General features: G+C 40.4%; 1 protein-coding gene across 10 annotated transcripts in view; it reads right to left on the reverse strand.

Annotated features, from left to right (window-relative positions):
• Positions 1-24,300, reverse strand: part of adgrb3 (adhesion G protein-coupled receptor B3) — a 122,894-nt gene that overhangs the window by 35,259 nt on the left and 63,335 nt on the right. For 7 of the 10 annotated variants that reach the window (XM_042215538.1, XM_042215530.1, XM_042215515.1 and 4 more), the window contains 8 exons: positions 18,766-18,872; positions 17,531-17,728; positions 15,616-15,684; positions 13,050-13,158; positions 8,722-8,868; positions 7,604-7,679; positions 4,611-4,713; positions 4,049-4,092 (listed from right to left, as the gene is read on the reverse strand). In XM_042215538.1, the coding sequence (XP_042071472.1) occupies positions 4,049-4,092; positions 4,611-4,713; positions 7,604-7,679; positions 8,722-8,868; positions 13,050-13,158; positions 15,616-15,684; positions 17,531-17,728; positions 18,766-18,872 (853 nt within the window). The remainder of the gene's footprint in view (positions 1-4,048; positions 4,093-4,610; positions 4,714-7,603; positions 7,680-8,721; positions 8,869-13,049; positions 13,159-15,615; positions 15,685-17,530; positions 17,729-18,765; positions 18,873-24,300) is intronic. The other 3 variants (XM_005915489.3, XM_014329073.2, XM_014329076.2) reach the window with 2 other exon arrangements.

Below are 24,300 nucleotides of genomic sequence, written 5' to 3' on the forward strand. Positions count from 1 at the left end.
CATAATTTTCAGTAAAAGCTAAAGACGTGACTTGAAAGCGCTTTCCGTTGTAATCGGCGGTTTTGTTTTGTTTTTACACATAATTGTTTAAAACACGTTTTTACTGCTCGAGTCCTTGCTATACTTTATTTTTGTTTTATTCGAAACTTGTGTCAAACACGTGTCTTTGCATGCTAGGAAAAAAGACTTTATCCATCAATATATTTGACTAGAAAGTCATTATTTAATATTTAAATAACAATAATTTCGTACTTCATTGTCTTGCTTAGAGTAAACACATTAAACAAGAAAATAACCTTGAGGGTGAAATAAAAGGCAGTGAAATTCTCTGTTTTAAAGATGTCTTAATGAAGGGCCAAGATGCTGACTTGTGAATCCTCATTTAAGGATCTGCAAATGTTCTCAGCCGTTTGATGTTTAGCTTCCACGAGACTCTGTTTGATAATCCGAGAAAGGGTCCTGAAGCATCTGCGATTAAAATGTCAAAAAGACACTCATATGGCTTTCCATGCACTGCTTCCCAAGCATCAGAGGATTTTTAAAAGCAGTTAATTGCAAGGCAACGTCAAAAGGCCAGAACTATCTTGGAACGTCATTCTGCATTTTTATTTTTTCTACAAGTTTGGGGGCAGTAAGGAAGAAAACCGCCTAGTTTTACAACTAGTTTGTTTTTATATCGTAGCATTAGAAAGAGACAAGTCAGAACTATAAAATAACCTTATGGTAGACTCACAGTGTCATATCACTTCTAAGATATTCTAAGATGGAGTAATATATATATATAGTTAAAATGTTATTTATGAAAGCTAGGGATAAGGTGAAGTGAGTTGTCAGGCAGATTAATTCTCCCTAAATATTTATTTTTGACCACAACAGGGATGTTAACTGATCTGAAGTCACTGGATTGCACTTTTTATTGTTCCCTTGGCACAGTGGTGGGATATTGGTAATTTTGAGGTTATTTGAAATAAAAAAAATAAAAAAAAATATTGACATTTGAAAAAGTAATAAAAGTGTATGCATCTGATATGTTTACACTCAGTGCTGTGGACCTGGAGACCGGAAGAGTAAATTTAAAAAAGATATTGGATATTTTAGAACTCAGTGTGTGGTGTTTGTTTATATTTCTCTGTAGTTTTCAAAGCTAGCCAACTGCAGCAGATTCACCTATAGGCCTCCATAATAATAATGTGAATTGAGCCCTCACTGTTTTCAAGCAGTTTAATATTATGGTCACTACTTTAATATTACATTGGAAGTTAGTTATAGTCAATTTCAACATTTCATTATTTGTAAGTCTTATATAAAAAAAAGCCTATTCTGAAAGATTTGTTCACATTTGTTTAAAAATACTTTGATCGTGTAGTTTATGTTAAAGTCCAGCTCAGTGTTCACATAACCTGCACGTGGACCATAGCTCTCCACTTGCAAATGTTTTCTCTCTGCTAATTGTCAACATGAGCACTCTCATTTGGTTTGAACCAACATGGCTGACAGATGGCACATCATCCCCTCAATGAGTCCTAAGAGTGGATCCTATTGGATAATAGAAAGAGCCAAATGTTTGAAAAATGATTATCATACCATGGAGTCATTCAGTGGTGCTATGATTAAAATTACCTAATGTAGTATGGGGGGGGAAATCAGATAGTTAACACTAGGTTTGTGAAAGTCAGACAGAAAGAATGTAGCTGAGTTGTCCCAGTTGTATCATTGCTGTTCAAAAATAGACCAGCTGCCCTCAAATACTGTGATAGAGGACAGACCGCGCACAATTCAGATGCTATTTCACAGTGAAAGTAACAAGCTTTTATATGCTTTTGCCAGAGCTCTGTTCATCCACTATTGCTGTTAGGTTGTACACAATTAAGTGAAACTAGAATCAAACATATTTCTAGTAAATACATTTCCATCCTGTTACAGGTAAAAAATAAAAATAAACAACAAACTGAACAAAAGTTCTACAAAACATGATCCATCCATAGTGTTAGTATTCTTATTTTAGAAAAAACAATACCGCTGTCCATGTTGAAGTTCTAAAAAATACGATTTCTCTTCCACTGATTTCAGGCAAGCTTGAGTAGTTTTCTATAATAATTCTGGTATTTTTGTTGAGCTTAAAAGACACATGTATCGCCCAAGTGGATGATGCAAACGATGGCTGTGCAGCCGAAATGCGACAGAAGGAGGAAAAGTCTTGTTTTTCCTATAACACATGCAGACAAATGCAGACAAAACCACAACCTTATTGTAGTACACCAAATGTTTTCTTTCTTCATTATGTGAAATGCTGGCTTGCGCCCACTGGATGATATCCATTGCAGACATTGTTGCCTGTAAATCCCTCATGCAGTTTGAGTTGACTTGCCTGCTGTTTGCAGTATCCAACCCTGTTTCATTTTTAGGTTTATCAAGTTTTATTGAACCATCCAGGAGCAAATCTTTCTTTGGATCCTGCCTTGCCATTTGCCCCAACAGCCACCAGAGTTCTTTCTCTCTCTCTTTCTTTTTGATGTCCAGCACTGGAATTCTTCATCAGGTAATTGCTTGTGTAGCCGCCTAAGCTGTTCAATCGGCCACCCCAACCATCCATCAGCCGCCCCTGCCAACACCCAGTGAAATGTCCATCCCTCAAATATTCAATAGCCTGTCTTCTCTGCGCCATGACTACTGGGCACTACCCCAATTGCTCCAGGTCTTAGGACTGGTGTCTGCCACTGTAAGATTCACTGATATTTAATTTGCTGCCACTTCAGAAGTATTTGCATCCCAGTTGTCTACCTGTCCTGGATCAAAACTACTGCCCACCAATCACAACTCTTCCAACCATCTTTTTTTTCTCCCTAGCCTTGCAACCACCCTCTAAACTCTTTATCTCAGCAGATTTCCAGCCCTCAGGCCATCCATCTGACCTCTTTTGCCCTGGCCCCCCACCTGTTATGTGATGCTTCTTTTCTTTCCAGCCGTGAGGCAGTCTACCTGGCCTTCTACACTACCTCAGGGGCAATCATTCATGATGTCTTTTTGAGGCTAATTAACACGTACTGACACCGTGAACAAGTCTTATTTTAAAGTACGAAAAAAATTCCACTTTTGAGTGGAAATGATCCAACATGGGAAATCACGGGACTGTTCCGTTTGCTGCAGAGAAGGTGACATCAAATCAACACAAATGGCACAACAACCTCAAACACAGACACAGTTTGGAGGACTATGCATCAAGCAGCAAACAACTTATTCAGATAAGCAAAAGTGCAAAATGTAATGTTACTCAAGTCATTGGCTTTACATAAATGTAATATTTGTTGTATTCTTATGGAGTGTCACATTTCTACACCATAAAATTAAGCATTCTATATGAGCTGCTGTGTTTCGTTTAGGTAAAGCGGTTGTGTTTTGTGTCCTCATAATTTGTGGGAGTTTCCCTCCTGATACGTTATATAATTCTGCAGTATTTTTGACTGATGCTACGGCACCTTAGGCAGTGACTTTTATCAGCACTTACTGTAAAATGAATATCTTTAAGTCTGCTGAAGCCTATACATGCTGCCAATTGCCTTTTAGTTTTGTATGCACTCAAACTATTTTGTAAAGGACTGGTATAGATATAAATGTCTCAACTGCTGTGAGACGGGCTATTTTGTAACTCATTAGTATTAGTAACTCATATTTGTTTGATTCGTGTTGGGTTCTGATAGAAAACTTGATGGAGTCATGATGACATTCACTAAACAAGAACTCTGCAACTTCAGGACCTCGCCATCATTGACTCAAAGTCAGTATGAACACAGGTTTAAATCAACACGTGTGAGTTTTACAGCCAAGCATTAAACTCATATGACTTACAACTGGCCTACCGTGTTGTCCGCTCTGAATGAGGTTTAATACAGTTTCTTTGTAGTTCCAATAATGTTGTAATGGTTTACCCAGAAAAATGTATCACCCTGATTTTGAACATGGAAATTATCCCAAAAAAACACACACAGAAAACAATGAATACCTATAACAACAAAAAAGTGAAAAGAAGTGAAAGTGCATGCCCACTTACATTATGGTGCTGTCCCACAGCGCACAGTAAGGGTTCATTGTTCCCTGGAAGGCAGGAAAAGGACAAAATGTTTGGTAAATTATGATGATAACTCATCATTATTTTCATCACCACCATCATCATTATTATAAATCAAGTGCATGTTTGTCCTTTTATTTAGCTTTTTTGAAAACGTGTTTCATAGATCACACAAAAAAGCTTTGAACTCCACTACCACAGACACACACACGCATGCACAAATTTGCTGACACGTTCAGACGTACATGCACTTTATCTCAAAGATGAATAAAAAGGTCTGGATCATAAAAAGGGATTGTCCTTGTAATTATCTGAACGTAGTGCTCTCCCGACACAAATTAATTATCGAGCCAATTAACCGCCATTGTGTGTCAGCTAATGGGAGATGATACGTGCTGTGGTCTTTGTAGAACACTCAGCCAGCAAACAAAAACTCTTTGTGTAGTGTTAACAAAGGAACATGAAGGTCAATAAAGTATAGATCCAAACTATATATAGTATTTACTGTGCATCTGTGTATGAACATTTTAGTTACTGTGCTTACATTTGCCAAGTGAGCCAGTTCAATCTCCAGGTGGGACTCAGTGGCCTTGGGCTCGGGTCTCACAGTCACAGCTATGACCTTGGAGTTCACAACTGTGTGGTTCCTGAATCAAACAGAGATGTGAGAAAATTACAAAATTAATTATTCAAATGTGTCATTCTGCATTTAGTCAAGACTCGAACAAAATTTCACAATAAACATGGCATGTGAAACAAACGGGGGAAAAAAGAGCTTAACATCGCATTCACCGGGAGAAGATCAAGTCAAAAAACCAAAAGAATTATAATAATTTATAATAAATCTTTTTACAAACATCGATGATAATAATTGCTGTATGTGTAACTATGTTTGTGCATAGGTAGCCATATTTACACATATGTGTTGTGATCTTTTTACTAAATGCTTCTTAGATGTCCTTGTCAATTAACATTTCAGTGTTGTTCATCAGTGTGGCTTATTTTTAAGTTTAGCTGTGTTAGCACGGTGCATGAATTTACACTGAGGGGCAACCCCCAGAGCAGAAAAATGAAGACACTGATGTGCAGAAACTGCATTTCCCCTAAGTGCCACTGGAGTATGGATCTAAAAGGGAGTCTGTCTAATTTTACAGCACTAAAAATAATATTTAGAAGCTGTTATTAAAAACAAAACAAACAAACAAATCAGTTTCTCCTCTCCTAACAATGCTGGGTGGGGTGATTTTTCTTCTTTTTCTTTTTCTAACTCATCCATCATAGTTGAATTTGGGATGTGGCTGCACTGATTGACAGCTGTCCCACACAGGCAGCTGGGGCTGACTGGGTGACATAATTAAACTGGATCCCTGCACTGAATGTGTGAGCTGTTTGTGTAGGTTTAATAGATTCTCTCACTAATCAGACCATCCTACAAGTCTGTGCTTCAGTTTTGATGAGTGAAATTCTAGTGTGCTATTAGTTTTCTGCTTTGCTTTCTTAATTTAGATTTAGCTAACAGCTAATAGCTAACCACTGACAATTAGCACTCCATCCTTTCATCCATGAAAGGAAACATCTAGCTCCAAAAAAGCAGCCAAAATGCCAATACTAGAACTTCAAAATGTGGACATACTGTCTGTGCTTCAAGCATGCTGAATTAAGCTTTTGAGTGCACTCAAGACCTTGGCATGGTTGTGCGTTGGTCCTATGAAGGGCCTCGCATAGCTATGCAGACCATCATCTCCATGTTGTAGCTGCTTAAAGCCATCAACGGTCAAAAATATGTGGAACAACTACTCTGCTACTCCCAATTGTGCTGCTGTTGCTCCTTCAGCCAGCTGAGGAGAAGACAAAGTTATACAAAGAGCTGAAGTGAACCCCAGTGCTGAAAACAATGGAAAGTGTCCACTGCTGCCAGCGTCTGCTCTTTCCATGCTGTTATTTAATCTTTGATTATTTTTTTTCATGCTTCTCCCTCTATGTGGTGAGCTCCGCTAAAGCTCAGTTTCCTGTTCAGGCCCGCTTTTCAACTAATCAACATTCAAACTACGCATAGTGTAACCCCTGTTGGGCCACATGCTGTTGGTTGTTTGGAGGACTGCACACAAACACGTCTGAGTAGGTGGCATGGCCATAATCCTTCATCCTGCGTAGCCAAATGCCTACGCAAACAGACACAAACGAGTTACAGTGAATCCCTCATTAGGAATAACATCATGCATCATCATTTCCAACGCTCTAGATTCTAGCATTTTTATAATGTCTGAAAAATTACTGTTAATACTAAAGGATTAGGTATAACTTTAGAGTCAGTGAGGCTTAAGGGCCACGCTGGTATTAAAACCTGATTTGGTGTTTTAGGGAAGATATTGTGCATATATTTTTGAATTTAAAGCCCCTCTCTGCCTGCTAATCTAATGATCTACATTTCAGAGTGCGAGTTCTTCAAATTCAAGTTTCAGTGTCAGGCAGCATATTTTCTCTAATGCTGCTTGCACTGAATACTAACCTCAATATTAAAGTCAGTAAAGGAGGACTACAAGAGCTGCCCATTAGACATCAGATATGCTATACAGGATGATTTGGCAGTAATCATGTAAAGAAAAAAGAAAAGAAAAGAAACTAGAAAACACAGTCTACAAAGCTCACCTGAAGATGCTTTGTGTTATATGCTTTTACAGGCTAGCATCATAGTCATGTTTCAATGGGATATCCAGCTTTGGTATAGTTGACAGAACATATCATATTTTGAAATGAAGATAAAAATCAGTATGTACTTTCCCCCAGGGAGAAAAATTGTCATCCACACGAAGAAAAGAAGAGCTGAAAATGCAGCAGGTCCATAATGATGAGCAGCAAATAATTCAAATTTGTCATCTGACTTTTGCATATGTCTGTTTCCCGTACTTATTTTAAAATGTAATAAACACATGACACATAGATGCCTCTCTAATTACGAGTACACTAAAAGCCACATTGCCTGGTATTTCTCTTTTCAGAGTTGCCATTTGATCAGCTTATCCTCATGTTTGTCTGCAGAGGACACAATTCAGTGTCCCATTATAACCTCCTCTCTGCATTTACCCACAGGGCTGCTGCTCTCTCTGTGACAGCTGGCCCGAACGGTGCTGGAATGACCGGTTTGTCCTTGGGACGTTGCTGCCAGGGACTTGTTGATTGGTGTCTGACACCAGGTGTTTGTTTGGGACATCCCACTGCTTTTCCAGACACTAATGTCATCCTTAATTAACTACATACTGCATGCTACAGTGACACAGAGCTCTAAAAAAAAAAAAAGAACAGCAGCAAAATGCAAGTATTTGCTTGTAAGAAGGACAAAATAAGATTTCTATTCAATGTATTAAGTGGAACTTTCAGGGACACTGGAGCGACAAAGGCACAGCATGTTTTTCAGACTTGATCTGCTACTGTGAATAAAAATGGACACCTGTGCAGCTTCCAAAGGATTAAATCTGTCTCATATTTCCTCCTGCTAGCAGACCAGAAAACGCAGACAATGAGAAATGTTGCCCTTACTTTGGTGAAGGTAGCATGAGTCCAAGAGTCTTATAGAGAACGGTTCCCAAAATGAAGACAGGCGATCCCTCCATATCTGAAGGAGGAAATGAAGCTTTGATGTCATGTCAGATAGATTTCCCTTTTTTTATTACTACTGCAAATGATGATGCTTTGCGAATTTTTAAGTAAAGAAACACTGTCATCAGCCACAAAAAACCCAAACATTTTAAGCATATTTTGCAGGGCAAACAGATGTATAAATTAGATTCTGAATTTAAAAAAATGTAGTTGTGTATATAGTTTTCTAAAGTTCATTTTATATATGCAAATTAGGTGTTAGCTCATTAAATATACAATCATTTACATAAATGCCCACTGAAACCTGAAGGTGTGCTTTTATTTCCAAACAAATCACATTAACTAACACCTGATTTTGTTTGTCCAGCAAGAGAAGTGCCAGAATCCACTGCAGAATTGGTTTGGGTTAAGCACGTGGCATCCTGATCAATTCCTTGTTTTGCTATCATTGATATATTTCGGATAAGACTGATTACACCAATCAACCAAATTGCCTGGCTCTGGATTGCAGTATAGAGTGGCAACTGGCATTGTTTGAGAGGACGCTACAAATGCTGAGCTGATGGAAAACTCTTGCAACTGAACAAGCACAGGCTAGCAAACTGGCTCTGTTCAGAGGCTTGTACCATTATTTCACTTTTTCTAAACAAGGAGTGGTGAAGCATAAACATTAAAGGGAAAAAAACATTCTTCAGAAGACAAATGTGTCTGCTTGAAAGTCTAGTAACTTGTCAGACACTCCAACTCAGCTAAAATCATTCCACTTCTGCTGAGATGTGAAGACATATATTTTCCAATTTTCAACAGTGGCCAGTGAATCAATCATTGTGTATTCATGAAGCATTAATCCTGCGAATCTACTACAGTTTCCCTGCACATTTAAGATGTGTTGCTGCAGGTTGTAATTCTGAAGCTTGACAGAATGTATGTATGTATATACTGAATATATATTCTAAGACAGATGGAGCTTGCACGTGGAGACTGCTTATGTGCCTCTGATTCTTGAAGAAAGACGTATTTGACTAGCAGTCAGATGACTCGGTGATATAGTCCCATACCTGCTGACTGGGAAACAAAGAGGCCCTTTGGGATGACCACTTTATCTTCAGAGTTTCTGGCCCAGTCAACCATGCCTTTACGGCCCTTCATGGGGAAGTTAATGTCAGTCATCACAGACACTGCTGGAAGCCTCTGGATGCTGGCAACTATAGAAAAACGAGGAAATACAGATTATTAGCATTGCTTGAACATTGCATATTAGATGAAATTATGAACATAACCATGCAGTCTGCACCACTGTCATTCAAAAGTAAACACAAGGGCAGTCCTTTGATTCGAGTTCAACATGCAGAGTCTGCATTCTCTCACAAATTAATAGGTAGATTTTACATGAAACTGAATCATTGTGCAAATATGCAGGTCATCTGTCAGCCATACCAGGCCAACTGGGCTTTTGACGCATTCATTTGCTGCAAAATACAAACCCAAAGCTACAACTGGCACCTGACAAGTACTAGAAAGGTAATCACCTTAATCACGCTTTCCTTTTATGGCACCTCCCTGCTGAGGTGCCATAAAAGGCCAGTCAGTGCACTAAGGCTGTGACAAGGAAAATACCCAGGATCAACAGAAAGGGCCTTAGCATTACAAGGGGAGGATAAAGCTGTACTGTTCTCTACCTGGTATCACATACAGTCCCAGTCAGGTAGTGCTTCAGCAAGGGGAATCTGAGGCTAATCCTACCATTGATGCAGAAGCTCTATTGTTCATTGTACTGTGCCAATAGTACAATTTGAATCCTGGCGAGACTCCATGTGTGAGTGAAATCAGTGACAGTGAAGGTGCATCTAGGTGTTTGGGATGATCCTGCAGCGGGCATGAAATCACAGAGCACCACAAGACCTGCCGTTTTTGCAAAGAGGCCCGTTCGTAGCACCAGATGTCGGGAGCAGCAGTCGTCGTGCATGTTTATTCGTGTTTGTGGTTTTAGTCACAGGGCACACTGTGAAACACAACATGGTGCTGGGAAGACTGTCTCTCAGAGTTCTGGGTAATTCTGCAGGTAAATGGGGCTTTGCATCCGCCTGATGGGGCTACGCAGCACAAATAAAGCAGTAATTACGGACAGCGACGCCTCTGAACAGCAATTCATTGCACTAAGAGTATTCTGTATGGTTCATTTTCATAAGAGGGATTTATTGCATCGCTCATTACGTCTGAATGCGTTCATGAGAGGTTCAGCGTTAAGTAAACCATTGAAGTCAGACAACATAAACATCCTGCAAAGAAATTAATGAGCATTTCCAGCTATTGTGTGTGCAGTGGAAATTAATCACTATTACTGTCAAAATATTCTCTCGACCATGACACGCAGCCTCACAGTAGACAACCAGAAAAAAAAAGACAATAGAGCGTAATGCAGTCCACCTTCAAGACTGTGTTAAATTTTTTTTTGCATGTCCCAAGCTTCACTTTGTCCTCCAACTGTTAGCTTGCAAGGAGGGAGAACAAGTTGCTGCAGTGGACAGCCTTTTCCAATCAAGGTTATTTGACTAAAAGTAGGAGGACACAGGACGATACAGTGGTGACAGCCAGTATTTATCTAGGTGTCAAGAGGCTGCCATAAATTAGTGACGAAATGATGCCGCAATATCTTACTCAGCCAGATGCTCTCCACTTGGCTTTCACTGATGGAGACACAAAACTTTCCATTCCTTTAATCAAAAAGGGCCACGTGGTCACTAAGGCACTGTGTGCGTGAGCTGAAATCACTGCCATTGGCTGGCTGTGCCGGTGCACTGGCCACGGATGGGATAATTAGAAAGTCCCATGTATTAATCATGTGGTATCGAATCATATCTTGATTGTTTTTTGAAAACAGCTCTGCAGTGGCAAATGCGAAAACATTTTATAGGAGCGGTAATTAATTTTGACATTAGAAAAAAAAGAAAAAATTAAATCAGAGAGTCCATTCTGGCATAATAATTTCTCCCAGCTAGGCCCCTGTATTTTACCACCACCAGCAGCCAGTCAAGTTGATTCTAGCCAGAGGCAACTCATTAATGTTATATCTCCAAATAATTGCTCAAAAGCCAAATGCCCCCCCCTCTCTGCCGAGCCTTTGTGCTCACTTTTTCCAAAAGAAAAGCTGCTTTAGCACTCTACATAATAATGATGCTTCCAACATTCACATACTCTTATTAAGAGGTTCACTCATGCTCCTTAAGATTTCTAACAGAAAATGATGGGATTATTCAAATGAGCTTTTTACCGACAAGTGTTCTTTGCACTTTATGTGGGCACACTTTTAGTGTAGCTGTTCCTCCTTCAGTCAAAACAATCAAGTTCCTCTCAACACAAGTTTTATTTTTAATTACTTGCCTTTTGATCTCACACCGAGTAACGCTGTTGTTATTTCAAAATAAAGGTAATCTTTACAATGAGCGTGCATATACATAAATTAAGAAAAAAAACCCAAACAAAATATAATAACTCGGATGATAATAAGCAAGAAGATGTTGTTGACCGTGTTGGAATTATTCCATTATTTCAGTTTCTTGCATTTCTTGTTGCATGAAATCAATATATCTTCTTTCTATGGACATGTGGGAGAAAAACTTCAGAATGTTTTGAATATGGTGCCCTGATTATGCCACTCAGTGCTTTCTTAGACTGAGAAACAGCGGTGAGTTGCATCATTGCTCCACGCTTACCAAAAACATTTCCTGTCATATCACATCTGACAGATGGACACGGTTTAGTCCACAGTCCAGCAGGTTTGAGTGGAGGCCAGGACAGTGATACAGCTGACTAATGTAATAAGAGTCAAATAGTTTAAATTCAAGCCCAGCTATGAAATGCATTAAACTGCTCAAGGAACTTGTATGAATGTGGATAAAACATTTAACCGTCAATTTAGAGTCAGTTTCACAGAGCAGATTCCATTTTGTGTATAAAGCAGGGGTCATCTGTTAATGCTTTTTTGAGCATAAGGAGAAGGCACTGGCAATGAGTTTGGATGACGGCCATTAAGACAAATTGAAATAAGTATAAAGTATAAGGTAGGAGAACAGCACAGAAATATTCTCACATCTGTGAAAGAAGTCATTAATGATTGGCAATGTGAATCTTATTTCCAAGTCTAAATCCATTAGTTAATTTGACTCTCACAGTGTTTCATAATGGTACTTTGATGTGTGCATTCATTGAACCATGTTTGGTATGCTATTCTTGGAGACTACCGATTCATCATTATGGAAATCACATACCATAAAGAAACACAGAGAGCAAGTGTGCTCGAAGTGAGCTGAATGTTAGCTATTGTAAAGAATACAAGGATGAAACATCTCTGTTCCTCTTAAGAGGAATGGCCTAACGGCACAGCTGTGCACACTCACATTCACTTGCATGAATAAATGAAGACCACCGGTCTACTCTTCCATTCCAGTAAGACACCATTTGTGGCTGAGTAAAAAATGAAATGCCACAGAGACCTCAGATCATCCGAGAGGCTGCGCGACCGAAGCTAAAAGAACCCACAGCAGCACTTTGGTTTTTTTGTTTTGTTTTTCGAGTCATAATCTCGACAAAAATCAGTGTTGCAGAAAAGCTCATTACAGCTGCAAAGAAAACTTGTAATTTCACTTCCAATTTTACAGCCTTTTATCAGACCCTCCTACTGTATTTTTTCCATGACTGCTAATCTCACAAGGAACTGACAAGCAATCTTTTATTTATTTACTTTTAATTAATTTTTTTCATGTGGCTGTACAAGTGCAAAACACGCTATAGGGTATGTTCTGCTAATCAAGTCTTACTCACAGAACTACAGTTCAGTGCAGCGTCAAACAGAACCATTTCATCTTCAGAATAACATAAATATTTGATGTGATTATTGACCAAAAAACTTTGAACCTATACATAGAGTCTGTAATTAGTGAGAGGCTTTATAATATCAAGAAAGCAGTGCTGCTCTTACTGAACTACGTTATAAAATCCCCAGTGTTTTAAAATGTACTTGAGCATCAATAAAATGTGTACCCGTGGTTGTTATTTTGAAGTATTGTCTGTATTTATTCTAGTGAAGGCACTACTCTTGCAGGTTTTCCCGTGCTGTAAGCTACTGATATTGGATTGAATGTTAAATGTTTTCATTGGAATTTAGCACATTAAGACCGCAAGATCACTTTTAATCAACATTATTGATTTGCAGTAATTTTACTCCCCCACCCCAACTGCCCAGCATTTATCCTAAATTAATGATGGTGGGGAAATTGACACAAGGAGTCAGAGGAGCACAGGGATTATGTGTCCATATCAAGCCAAAACAAATGGTAAAACGATCTCAGCGGCTGTGGGCCCGAAGGCAAAGTGGGTCGATTCTTACCTAAGTTTCCAGTCATCAAATAGGCATTGTGGAAATCCTTCATGCCCAGTCCAACAATGTGGATGAAATCTTCTATGACCTGCATGAGCTCCACTGCTCCAGGGTAGATCTGGACAAGATAATAAAGACAAGGGGACAGTTTTAATTTAAATAGTTCTCCAGTGATTAAAATGCGGTGCTCTGTACTTATTTTTGTATGAAAGATAAAATCTTTCATACAAAAAGTTTAAAAGATTTAGCAAGTTTAAAGATAAAATCTTTAAACTTGCTAAAAAAGAAAATGATTAACCAGTCATATATATATATATATATATATAAATTAGTTGTAGCCCTATTTGAACCATTCAAATAACATCAGCATCAGAGCTGTAACCACCAGCTGTGCCAGCACATTTGGTGGCTGGCCTGTTTCTGGAAAAGCACTGCCAAGTCAAGGGTGATTGCCTCAGTTCATGTGTTGCTCCATGGACATCAGCACTCACATAAGAGTGAAGGGGCATGAATTCAGAACCATGGACAGCTCTATAGCACAAGCGGTAACACTGCTGGTCCACTCAGCTCTTTTCCCCAAAGTCAATAAATCAAAGGCACGTTAATCCAATAATTGACCTTCAAAAGATTGGATTACTGTCCTGGCTGCCCATCTACTGGCTGCCCATCTACTGGCGATGTCTCACATCTAATGGGATATATCGTGCTGTACTGCAATACCATTTTTCAGTTCTGCACAAGACTCATGTATTCGTGGGGCGTAAATAAGTGTGTAAGCGCACAGTGGTGATGTCAGGCAATTAGAGAAGCCTTTGAGTGGCATTTAGCAATTAGCACCTCACTCTAAGTTGATATTCAACAAACACCTGAGGCAGGTATTTCCCTCCTCTGTAGCACCTTGTGTGTGTGTGCACATGCCTCTTCATGTGCCGCGGCTAAGCCGGGATAACGGATCAGCGGTGCTGAAGTCGAGAGCCTCTGACACAGCAGAGTGAAAGCCATAGTGGGGGAGAAAAGCACATCATGTCGCCCCTTCCGGCATGTCTGACGCAGAGTGCAGTAATGCTCATTCTGCTGGTCTCCATGGCAACCGCGAGACGTGAAGGCAGCGCAGGGAAATGGCTGCAGCAGAGGTTCTGCAGACAGAGCTGTTCCTTTCCTTGCCATGGTAACAGAGGCAGGAGGTGAATATATAGTGATCAGTGCAAAAAGCCAACTTTACAGCCAGTTAAGCCCAATAGTGAGGTGTTTCATGTACGTGTTTTTGGTGTGTGGGTGCTGTGGAAGCTGAGCCGAGAACACTCATTAATGCAAGAAACCCAACAAGTGAGAAAAACTGTGTAAGGCGATGCAGCTTGGCCATGTTCACTTTTTATAATGATGTAACTAAAGCAGCACATCTCAGACATGCACATTAATAACTGCGGGAATATTTAACAGTGTCGCACATTTCTTCTGGGTGTTAAATCATGGAGACAATATATTTATTATATTTATTTATCTATACTTCCTCGGATCTGTCTGTCCTTATCTCTTACGCATACTCGCTGATGAAATTGCTAGTTTGTGAGCTTCTCTCACCGACATCATCCCTTTAGGGGCCCTGCCAAATTAAAGCTCCAGTAAGTAAACACCTAATTACTCCTTGTGTAGACAGCCAGGACTGGCACTCTGAGCAATATTTGAACTGCCTGTGTCCCCTTATAGCATCAGCTGAAGTCAGGTGTGGAGAAAGTAAGACAAAAAAGTCATTTTAAGGCATCACCTCACTCATATGTCAGTGCAGGTGACACCCAATTTACCTGTGAAGGTGACAACAGAGCAGATGCCCTTTGCAGACTCGCAGTCATCACAGATGGCATCTCTGTCAGAGTCTGGATGTGTGTGATTTCAGGGTTCAGGCTGTCTCAGACACCAGTGGCGGTTTTGAAAACAAGACCTGCCACCTCTCAAACTGAGAGATGTGTCTAAACCAGGACGATGCTAGAATCCAATCTTCGTGAATAAACAAGTCTTGTGAATGGGTACTTTTCGGCACTTAAATTTTGACATACACAACATTGCCGCTGTATTGCAGTATGTTGCTTCTCAATTTCTAAAGGATATTGAAACAATTTTTCGCCATCCACCTACCTTTACTATATGATAAATATCAAGAGGGGAGACTAAGGATTGGAGTCTCTGCTGCTGAAATGTTCATTTTTTTTATGGTAAAACTGACCTGAGTAAGGTCCTAATCACACTGGTTGCTTTCATCGGCATCAGCTGGGTGAAACAATGCAGAAGGAATGAGTCCTGCAGTGTTGATGGTTGGACAATGTCTATGGCGGTGCTGCTGCCACCAAGTGGAGCTCGGAGGAACTAGTTTTTTTCTAAATGAGGCCAGATGTCACACCTGCTAAATTACCTCACTACCATATGTGTAAGTGTAACATAATCCTAAATCCACCTGACTTGCCTTAATCTGTGCTATTCAGATGGAGAAACTGCAAACAAGCTTTGAGTCGAAGTTTGAGGCAAACAGTGTTCATGCAGCAACCTGAATTATTTACTAGGTGTACTGCCACATGCTTACCTTTTGCGCGTCTTCCCATTTCTCCTTATTTTCCTCCTCCAGGAGGTTGCTGATGATTTGAAAGAAGTTCTGTGGAGATGATGAAAGGGAAAATGCATAACACTCCCACACACCAGCATAACAGGCACTGCAGCTAGACGCTTTTCTCAAATCATGACATAAACACCATGCACTCCAAAAACCTACTGTTATGGATAATATACTAACATTTACGATAGCGAAAAATAAGAGATTTCTGTAGGGGCATAATGATTTTCTCCCGCAGGGCTCAATAGCACCAGGAAATCTGCCACTGAAACTGTGATGGTAAACGATAGGAGAAATGATGGAATTTGTGCTTGAGCTCTGATAGCAACACACCTTGGACCTCCTGCAGCTTGCAGCAAACACTTAATGCTACAGGAGAAAAGCACAAGCTGCAATCAGAAAAAAAAAAGATGAAAGGGAATGTTTGAGCAGCTGTGTGGATTGTCTTCTTCAGCAGTGGAGAGCGGGACTGCTTGGGGTGCATGCCTGCAGTCGTAATAGGACCCCTGTCTGATCTTTAGCCTTGTTATTTCGTTTGGTCTACAATATGCCTGAGGGAGTGGCTCTCTCTCTTGACACAGGCTATCTTGTTTTCTACTTGAATGCTTATGCTCCCTCTGGTGGTAATGTGCCCACTTTAACACTGCATTAGCGCAGAGACACACGGAGGGGTTGGGCTGGCTGACTGCTCTCCTGTCTGCCCACACACGCTCCTAATAACCAGAGATAGGACATTTTCCTCATTTCATAGGTTTTCTACGGTAGGAAAACGGATGAATGGCATCTTGGTATCCATCCATGGACAAAACATTTGGGGTTTTGCAGAACATTAAAAGGACCATGTGTCTTACATCAAGAGGAAACTGTTGATAAAAGTGGACTAAACCAACAGAAAACTAAAGAAAAGAGCATCTCTGACAGTTTGTAGTCCAAATATCACCACACTTCGGAGGTGCATGATTAATTGAGTTGAATTTTTCTTTTTTTAATTGAATTAGATCAGAGTTTTGTAATCACCTAAGTAGGACAGCTTGTTTGTTTTTGCCTTTCTTTATGTGCTTTGAGTTACCTGAAACCTAGAAAACAGCACAATGCCAAACACTACGGCTATATTTCAGATTTAATATCTGACCGAGCTTATCAGTAAGCAGAGAACTGTGTGGCTGGTATTTAAATAACTGAACTTTCCTGCTAATAAAGGAGAAATTATTACTATTTCTATACAGCAAAGAGCTGATGGACAAGTCTCGCATTTTTCTAATTTCCTGGAGCTGTTACTCATGACTTTATCCAGAAGTAACAAACACAGACAAAACCTGAAACCTCACAAATAAACTACAGTAGTATGCTGTTACAGTATGCTTTTGGCATCACATAATAACAATTATTTTATTCTCAATTAGCAAAAAAAAATTGCACACATATATAGCACAACCATTCACACATGCACACGCAGCAAAACAACCACATATATATATAAAAAAACCTAACATGTATGCATGCTGGACAGAATAAAGAGGCCTGTGAAGGGTGGCTTTGAAATTGGCACAGCCCTGGGAGCATAAATTGTCTTATTGGTGATGGAGGTGGGGCTTTTGCTATAATCTCCATCATCCTATTGACATAAAGAGGATCAAGACTGCAGTCAAGCCCAACATGATGAGATGAAACAGCTTAGGATGTGGAGTAGATCTCCTGATACAATAGAGCCCTGGGTGTTTGTGCTATTTCACACACAATAGAATTCATTTTTCTCACATTACACATTATAGCTCTGGTACCCAAAATGATAAAACATTTATGTTACCTAAGTAACGGCATGGTATTTCCTTGCATACTTCACAAAGATTCATGTCCACATGTTCAAATGAAGCCAGCGTCCACTTACTTGCACGTCATCGGATGACGGCTCATAGCTGGCTCTCTTGAAGGTCTCTGTCACATTGCGAAGGATCTCTACTGAAGACAGGAGGTCACCAGCATAGAAGTTCCTCCTCTGGGTGAGATCCAGCAGGTTTTTTGTGACCTGGGACATCCCATCCCCCGCCAGCATCCTCTGGCCCTTGGCAAGGTGCCCCTGAACCTCCAAAAACAGGAGAGGACAGAACTTGGGGCATCGGTGTCCTCTGTTGAGTTCGCAAGATACACGCTAAGCTACACATTTAGATTAAATGGGGTGCAAAAAATCAGGAAGAAAGACTCTACTCTCTAAGGCCCTTTATGTGACACTTATATCTACGCCAGGCCTGAAATGTATTCTGCCTCGCGGATGTTTTGAAATGAGCCAATACGAATAAAAGAGTTAACTGGAGCAGAAGACACACATTTAGGCAGAAATTGCAGAGTGAAATGACATCTCACATCATTGCACAGGGTTTACGTCCATAAATACACGTTCACAGGTGCAGCGCTATATGTGCTATCTCAGCTCTTCTGAATTATTTTATTTTTAACAGTGATGGAGGGTTACCAAAATTACCTATTCTAGTGGAAGCGCTTCTGTGTTTTCAGGCTGAAGGCAAACCTACTAAAGCAAAAGTACTCGAAATGGTGCAATAAAATGCACTCGGGCTTCAATGAAAACTGCTTTTTGTGTGATTAAAAAGTCTCATCAGACGACAAAAGAAAGAAAAAAAGAGAGAATTCACAAAAGGTTCTCTTGAGGGAAAGATATGATTCTATTAAACTGAAAATACCGTTTCACTGAGTTTCCCTAACTGTTATTTATTTATTTACTTATTTACTTTTTTCTTCATGCTGCAAGTCTTATTTTAAATGAACAAAATATTGCAAGTTGTTGCAGTGGATCCTATTTACCAAAACATAGCAAAGCGCAAGTGACGAGTAACCGAGGAGCAACATATATTGTAACCGCGATATCATCAATATTGTAATTTATTTAGAAACACAGACGAGAACATGCCTGGAACTCTAAATTCAGCAGCTGAAGGACATCAGGGAGGGAAAAAAAGGAAAAAAATGTGTGCTTAAATTTGCTCCTCTATTGGAAGTGGTTAATCTTTTTGGCTACATTGTGATGAGAATTGGGAGGGGGACACTGGGGAGGTAATTTATGGTGCATTGGAAACAGAGGCTGTGAGAGGGAGCTGACTTTGCACCTACTGATTGCTGCAAGTATCTGAATTCATTTGTTATGCATCGAGCATAGCTGGGCTGCTCCCAGAAGGCCATACCGCGGTGATCCAAAGAGCAGCGTCGACTAGTGGTGCCTGTAGAGGAGGAAGGAGACAGCGACAGATTTGGAGAGGAGGATTGGCGAGGGAGGGATGAGAAGATGAGCAGGCGCAGAAGAGGTGGGGGGGTAGGTGGAGTTAAGACCAACGGTGGGGCAAAGAAAGGCAGATTGAAGGGGTAGAGTGGGATTAGTTGGATATGAGAGGAGGGGAGAGAGACAAAAAGGAAAGAGAATAATATTAATACTTTTAATGAGAGTCTTATCTTTTCCTCTTTGTCCGTCATTCACCATCAAAATTTGATGTAACCCGCTCGTTAGAGAAGGCGATAAAGAAAGGTTTATGGAAGGAAAGTATTACAGTATTTGAACAGAAATGGTTTAATATTATGCCAAACGACACAGTCCCGTGCCTTTTAATATATGCTCTGCGTGCCCGGCTAATACAACTTGCAGTCGCTTATTCAAACATGCAGCAACTCAGCTGTGATAGCTGTCAGGCATTTAAACAGTAATCCTGAAATAGCAGAACTACCCAATATCCACCCACACGGCCACGCACATCCTACATAGGGGTCCAACATCACACCTTCCCAGCTGTCGACCTGGTGGAGTGCACTTCACACATCACCCCACCGCTCCAAAACAGGTGCTTGACATCCTGAGGAAAACTCCCACAGCACAAAACATTTCCCCTGGCATCCGGGCTTCACATAAAACCTTCACTATCTCTTGTTCTCCTCCGTGCTCTCTCTCTGACTTTCGCACACTAACACACACAGACAAAGAGAAATCACAAACAACCCCCCCCCCACACACACACACACACACACACACACGCCCACCTTCTCCACAGCTACTACTGTACTTGGTGATATCCACTGAAGCCGAGAGTGCACGCTCGCTGTGTGCCGGGAGCAACCATGCATCACCATGAGACAACCCAGGGGGCAGCAGGAGAGGCCCAGTGCTTTACACTGGGCTGAGCCTCTGTGTCCCTCAAAGCAGGTTTCACCTGGGTGGTTTAGAGTTTTGCTTCACAATCTTTACTACTCTATCTACTGTTAAGGATGCCAGCAATCAAAAGAATGCTCGCTCTGAATTTTTATCAAAAAGATAGTAAAAAGTCTGTTTTATGATGGTTTGAGACCTAGAAATTAGGCATTCACTTCAGTGTTTTGGATCTGACATTCCAAAAGGTCACTGTAAGCTGAGAAAGGTTGGGTTCTTTGAGTGGGAATTGCCAAAAAGGCACAGAGCAATAAGAAGAGGTCAAATTCAAGAACTGCTTGAAATTGATAAGCATTAAGGTTGCTCAGTGATGTGAATTTTGTCCACGTATAGACACGAAGCAGGAGTTAAACAGCAAGAGAGGTAATGTTTTGGTCACCGGTAGCCTGTGTTTATATTATTAATATACTGTATGATGTTGCAATTTTAATGTGATTTCAGCAGTCCTCATAGACACAAATTACCCAAGGCCAAAATCATTTTAATGTAAAATCCCTGCACTGGAGCTCATCTTTTATTTAAATAACCTAATTTTAAGTTTGAAAAAGGGGAGCTCTCGATTGTGGTTTATAAGTGTGCAAAAATAAAACCTAATAGCAGACTTGCACTTTATATAAATATGTCCATAAGCACACCTTACTTGCTCAGGAAAGATGCACTCCTGAAGCCACCGTATGCAAACAGCAAAACAAGAGTAAAAGAAGCTTAATGAATGGTCAGTGCTGAGAGATAGACACTGATTTATTTGTAAGTCTTTCTTTTGCCAGTTTTGTGAACTGAATTTCTCCCAAACTGATCTATTTTTAAATGAAGTTTATATTGTACAGATATATAATTAGATATCAATCTGCCTTGGCTTTGAGACGGGTTGCTAGTGGGATCAAATAGGGTTAGAGACACAAACTCGAGGCCTTCGCTGTAATTCTGCCCCAATCTGTCATCTGTCCTTGCATCATCAGTGATGTACGTGGAGTAAGTTGAGTATGAAATATAGGTCAGTGGAGATGTGCTTGATCAAAACCAAGGCTGCACTCCACTGAGGCGCTGACCTGTCGCTTGTCTGGTTTGACAGCGCTCTCGACTTGGGTGCCATTAAAAGAGAATTTTTATTCAAGTGATCCTCACCGAGACGGAATACTAAAACAGTGTTTACCAGCTGAGGAGTTGGAAACGAGACAATGTTAAAAAGAGGCTTTGAACAACATTTCTGTGGTTACCATCCGGTGGTGAAAAAGAACAAAAAAATCCCTTACATTCTTTAAAAAAAATCTTTCTGGAATATATGACAAGTAAAACGTCTTGGATTGAAATGGCTGCCATTAATATTATGAAAAGGTAGAACTAACAAATAAAAAAATGAATACCTTCCCCAGTGAAGGGTGGTGTCTAATTTATTTGCTGGAGACGACTGGATAATTTTCTCTGCATTAACCTGTGAAGAGTTTGTTTAATAGCCTGTGGTGTTGCTGCTTTAATTGCTCCCACTTTCAGTTGGATGACTTGAACTTTAATTGATAATTGAGATTTGGGGCTCTCATTACACGGGCACATAAATAACAGTACATGAACTTTTGAATGCAAAACATCTTCCGCCAAAGTAACTAGTACCTTCAGGTCTTAGCGGGAATAGAAACGGCATATAAATCAAACTCAAAGGATTTATTGCACCGAGCAGCCACTGGCAGGTTTAGCAAATAACGCCGATCCATTCATACAAATGCAATGTTTTGCTTGGAAACTTAGGGTCCTGGCATTCATGTGGGTGTTCCTTTGACGCTACAACCTATCTAAACGTTGTTTCAGGCCAAGCACACCCCCCCGTGGCAACGGCACTCCCCAGCATCAGCTGCCTTCCTCGGCAGGACAATGCTCAACGCTGTACTGCAAAATCTGCTCACAACAAAGAGCCCAAGGCACTGGCCCGGCCTCCCACTCGCCCTGAATATGCTTGGGAACAAGCCTAAACAAGCCTAATAAGTAACCCATGGTACTCAAAAGATCTACTGCCGGTATCACGTGCACTAAATGATGCTTCCAGGGTTCTGTGTGCAAACGTCACTGGGTCAGAGCTGTTTTTCTAGCACGAGGTGGACCTATACAAGATTTGGCAGATGGCTTTAATGCTGTAGCTGATCTTGTGTCATTAATAATACCTTGTTGTTGTACCTAATTGTTAAAATTGCTTTTGTTCTGAAACAAATTAAACCATACACCTTTATTTAATGAAGGACCAGACTATGATAAATGGGCAATGGAAGCTCAAAATCTTACAGTTTTCATTTTGCTTCAGCACACTCTGCATCTAAAAGTAGATGTAAATGCAGCTCGCATGTTTACCAGTTTGGGGACATTTTTTGCTTGGCTGCTACACTGCGAACAAATTCATGTGCCATACGTGTCTTGCTTTTCCCCCCATTCTTGCCTCCGGTGGCAGTTGTCATCGCCGATGACCAAGTCGGTGCGGACGCCCCTGCACCCAGCGCTCTTTCTGTGATGACCTTGATGACGACAGGCGCTATGGGTGAGTAGGTGCTGAAGCCCCCTAACACATTCGGATGTTTCACCCGTGCCGTCACACTGCATTCGCGTTGCCCACTTCAGACATTTCAGTTACCTTCTCTGATCAATATTTCATCTTTGTTTACCTCTGCCATTTCATATCAGGCTGTCCGGGAAGGATGAGACTATCAGTGAGGAAATTCACTAAAGGTTTGAGTCTGACCTTGATCTAATTCCAGGGCAAAGGTTTTGAAGAGTTGTTTTCATTTATGGTTTCTTAATGTATGCTCCCCGAAACCTGCTGACTCTAGAACTGTGATTAATGGCTTTAGAGATAAACTTGACCTGCCCTGACCTATTGTCTATCACTATCTTTTTCCCAGTCCTCTGTGCCAGCTTTGACAGGGAGGATGCACTATACTTAAACATGAAATATGTCTGCTAGCTGGATTTTTACCTTTTTATTATGACACTGTTATAGTATAACCCAGTTCTTTGGCAAAGTGAAATAGCATCCCTGATAACATCACTTTGGGTTCAAGATGTACTGCACATACGGTACCAATAGCACATCTTGAACTTGAAGACTTGAACTTGAAGTCCACCAACACTGGCAGTCACAAAGAACTCAGCCCAGAGTGCTGACCTAGTACAGGCAGCAGCGACAGCGTGCTCACATCTGAAACTGCATCCAAATTAGCTGCATGTAAGAAAATAACACGTGGTCTGAATTAATCTTCTGTGTCGCAGCTCATGCGAATATAAGAAAGCTCATTAAAGCAGAATAAAGAGCCTCGCCTTGTCTGACCCGAACTTAGCACATAAAGACAACGCTTGGTGTAAATGAAATTCTTAGTAAAGGTCAGAAAGGTGTCGCATTTCCAACATCACACAAATAAACACACACACACACATACACACAATCCCTCACCGCAAGCTGGAAATAGTTTAGTGGTGCCAAACAGTTATTAGCCATAAAACTAATGTCAAGCCGGAAAGCTAATGTCATGCTACTAAATCTTACTCTGCGTAACTTTGCCGCAGGTGAGCCATCTGTGAATGACAGTGTGTTTGCTACTACATCTAGTTTGCAAGTTAGCCATTTTATGGTCGGGGACGAAATGTAATTTTAGGAACGCCAGACTGTTTTGCATTTTGCAACAGCTTACTGTGTCAAACCCACATGCAACTTTCTACACACGACAGCCCTCCACTGCGCCGATGTCTGTCTGCTGTTAGCAAACTGACCTTCAGCAAGAGCAAAGGTAACCTGTATCACAGCAGATTTATCAAAGGCCGCATCCCTTTTTTATCCTCTCCCAGCTTCCCCCTCCTTTTTCTTCTTTTCAATAGCTCAGAGTTAGTCTCAATCTGTTACAGAACTTCAATTGCTCTCCTCTCCATGCACGCATTAAAGCCTCTGCTTATTGTCTGAAAACAGACATCAGTGTGCTTTTCTTTAACAATGCCCTCAGAATCACGTTTTTTTCCCCATCCAGTGCACAGGCAGTGTATTGATGGTGCAGTCATAAATTACATGTGGAAATGGAATGAAGAGCTTTTATCAACTATCAGGAGAGTGTGCAGGCGAACTTCGACATTTAGGACCAGCAAGCATTGCACCTTATGAAGTGGCAAAATTGCACTGATACATGTATGAAAAGTCTTGTCTTGTTATTTTAAATTGGATGGAATCCAATATGTTTTTTCCCTTGGGGGAATGAGGATAAGTAATAGGATTTTAACAAGATGAGTACACTTACCAATAAAGCTTCATTCTATAAGGACAATTAAACTAGTGATAATAAAATGAAAATCTAATTACAAAATGTCATTCAAAGTGATTACAGCAGAAGCTTTATTGCAGTGTATTCTTTTTTTTTTTTTTTTAGTAAAATGCTTATTTGTACAATATAAAATTTGTAATTTAGTCTGTCTTTTTGCACCTTTTTGTC

Source organism: Haplochromis burtoni, unplaced genomic scaffold (assembly GCF_018398535.1).
Source record: "Haplochromis burtoni strain Fernald_Lab_line unplaced genomic scaffold, NCSU_Asbu1 Contig_12, whole genome shotgun sequence".
NCBI classification, from domain to species: Eukaryota; Metazoa; Chordata; class Actinopteri; order Cichliformes; family Cichlidae; genus Haplochromis; species Haplochromis burtoni.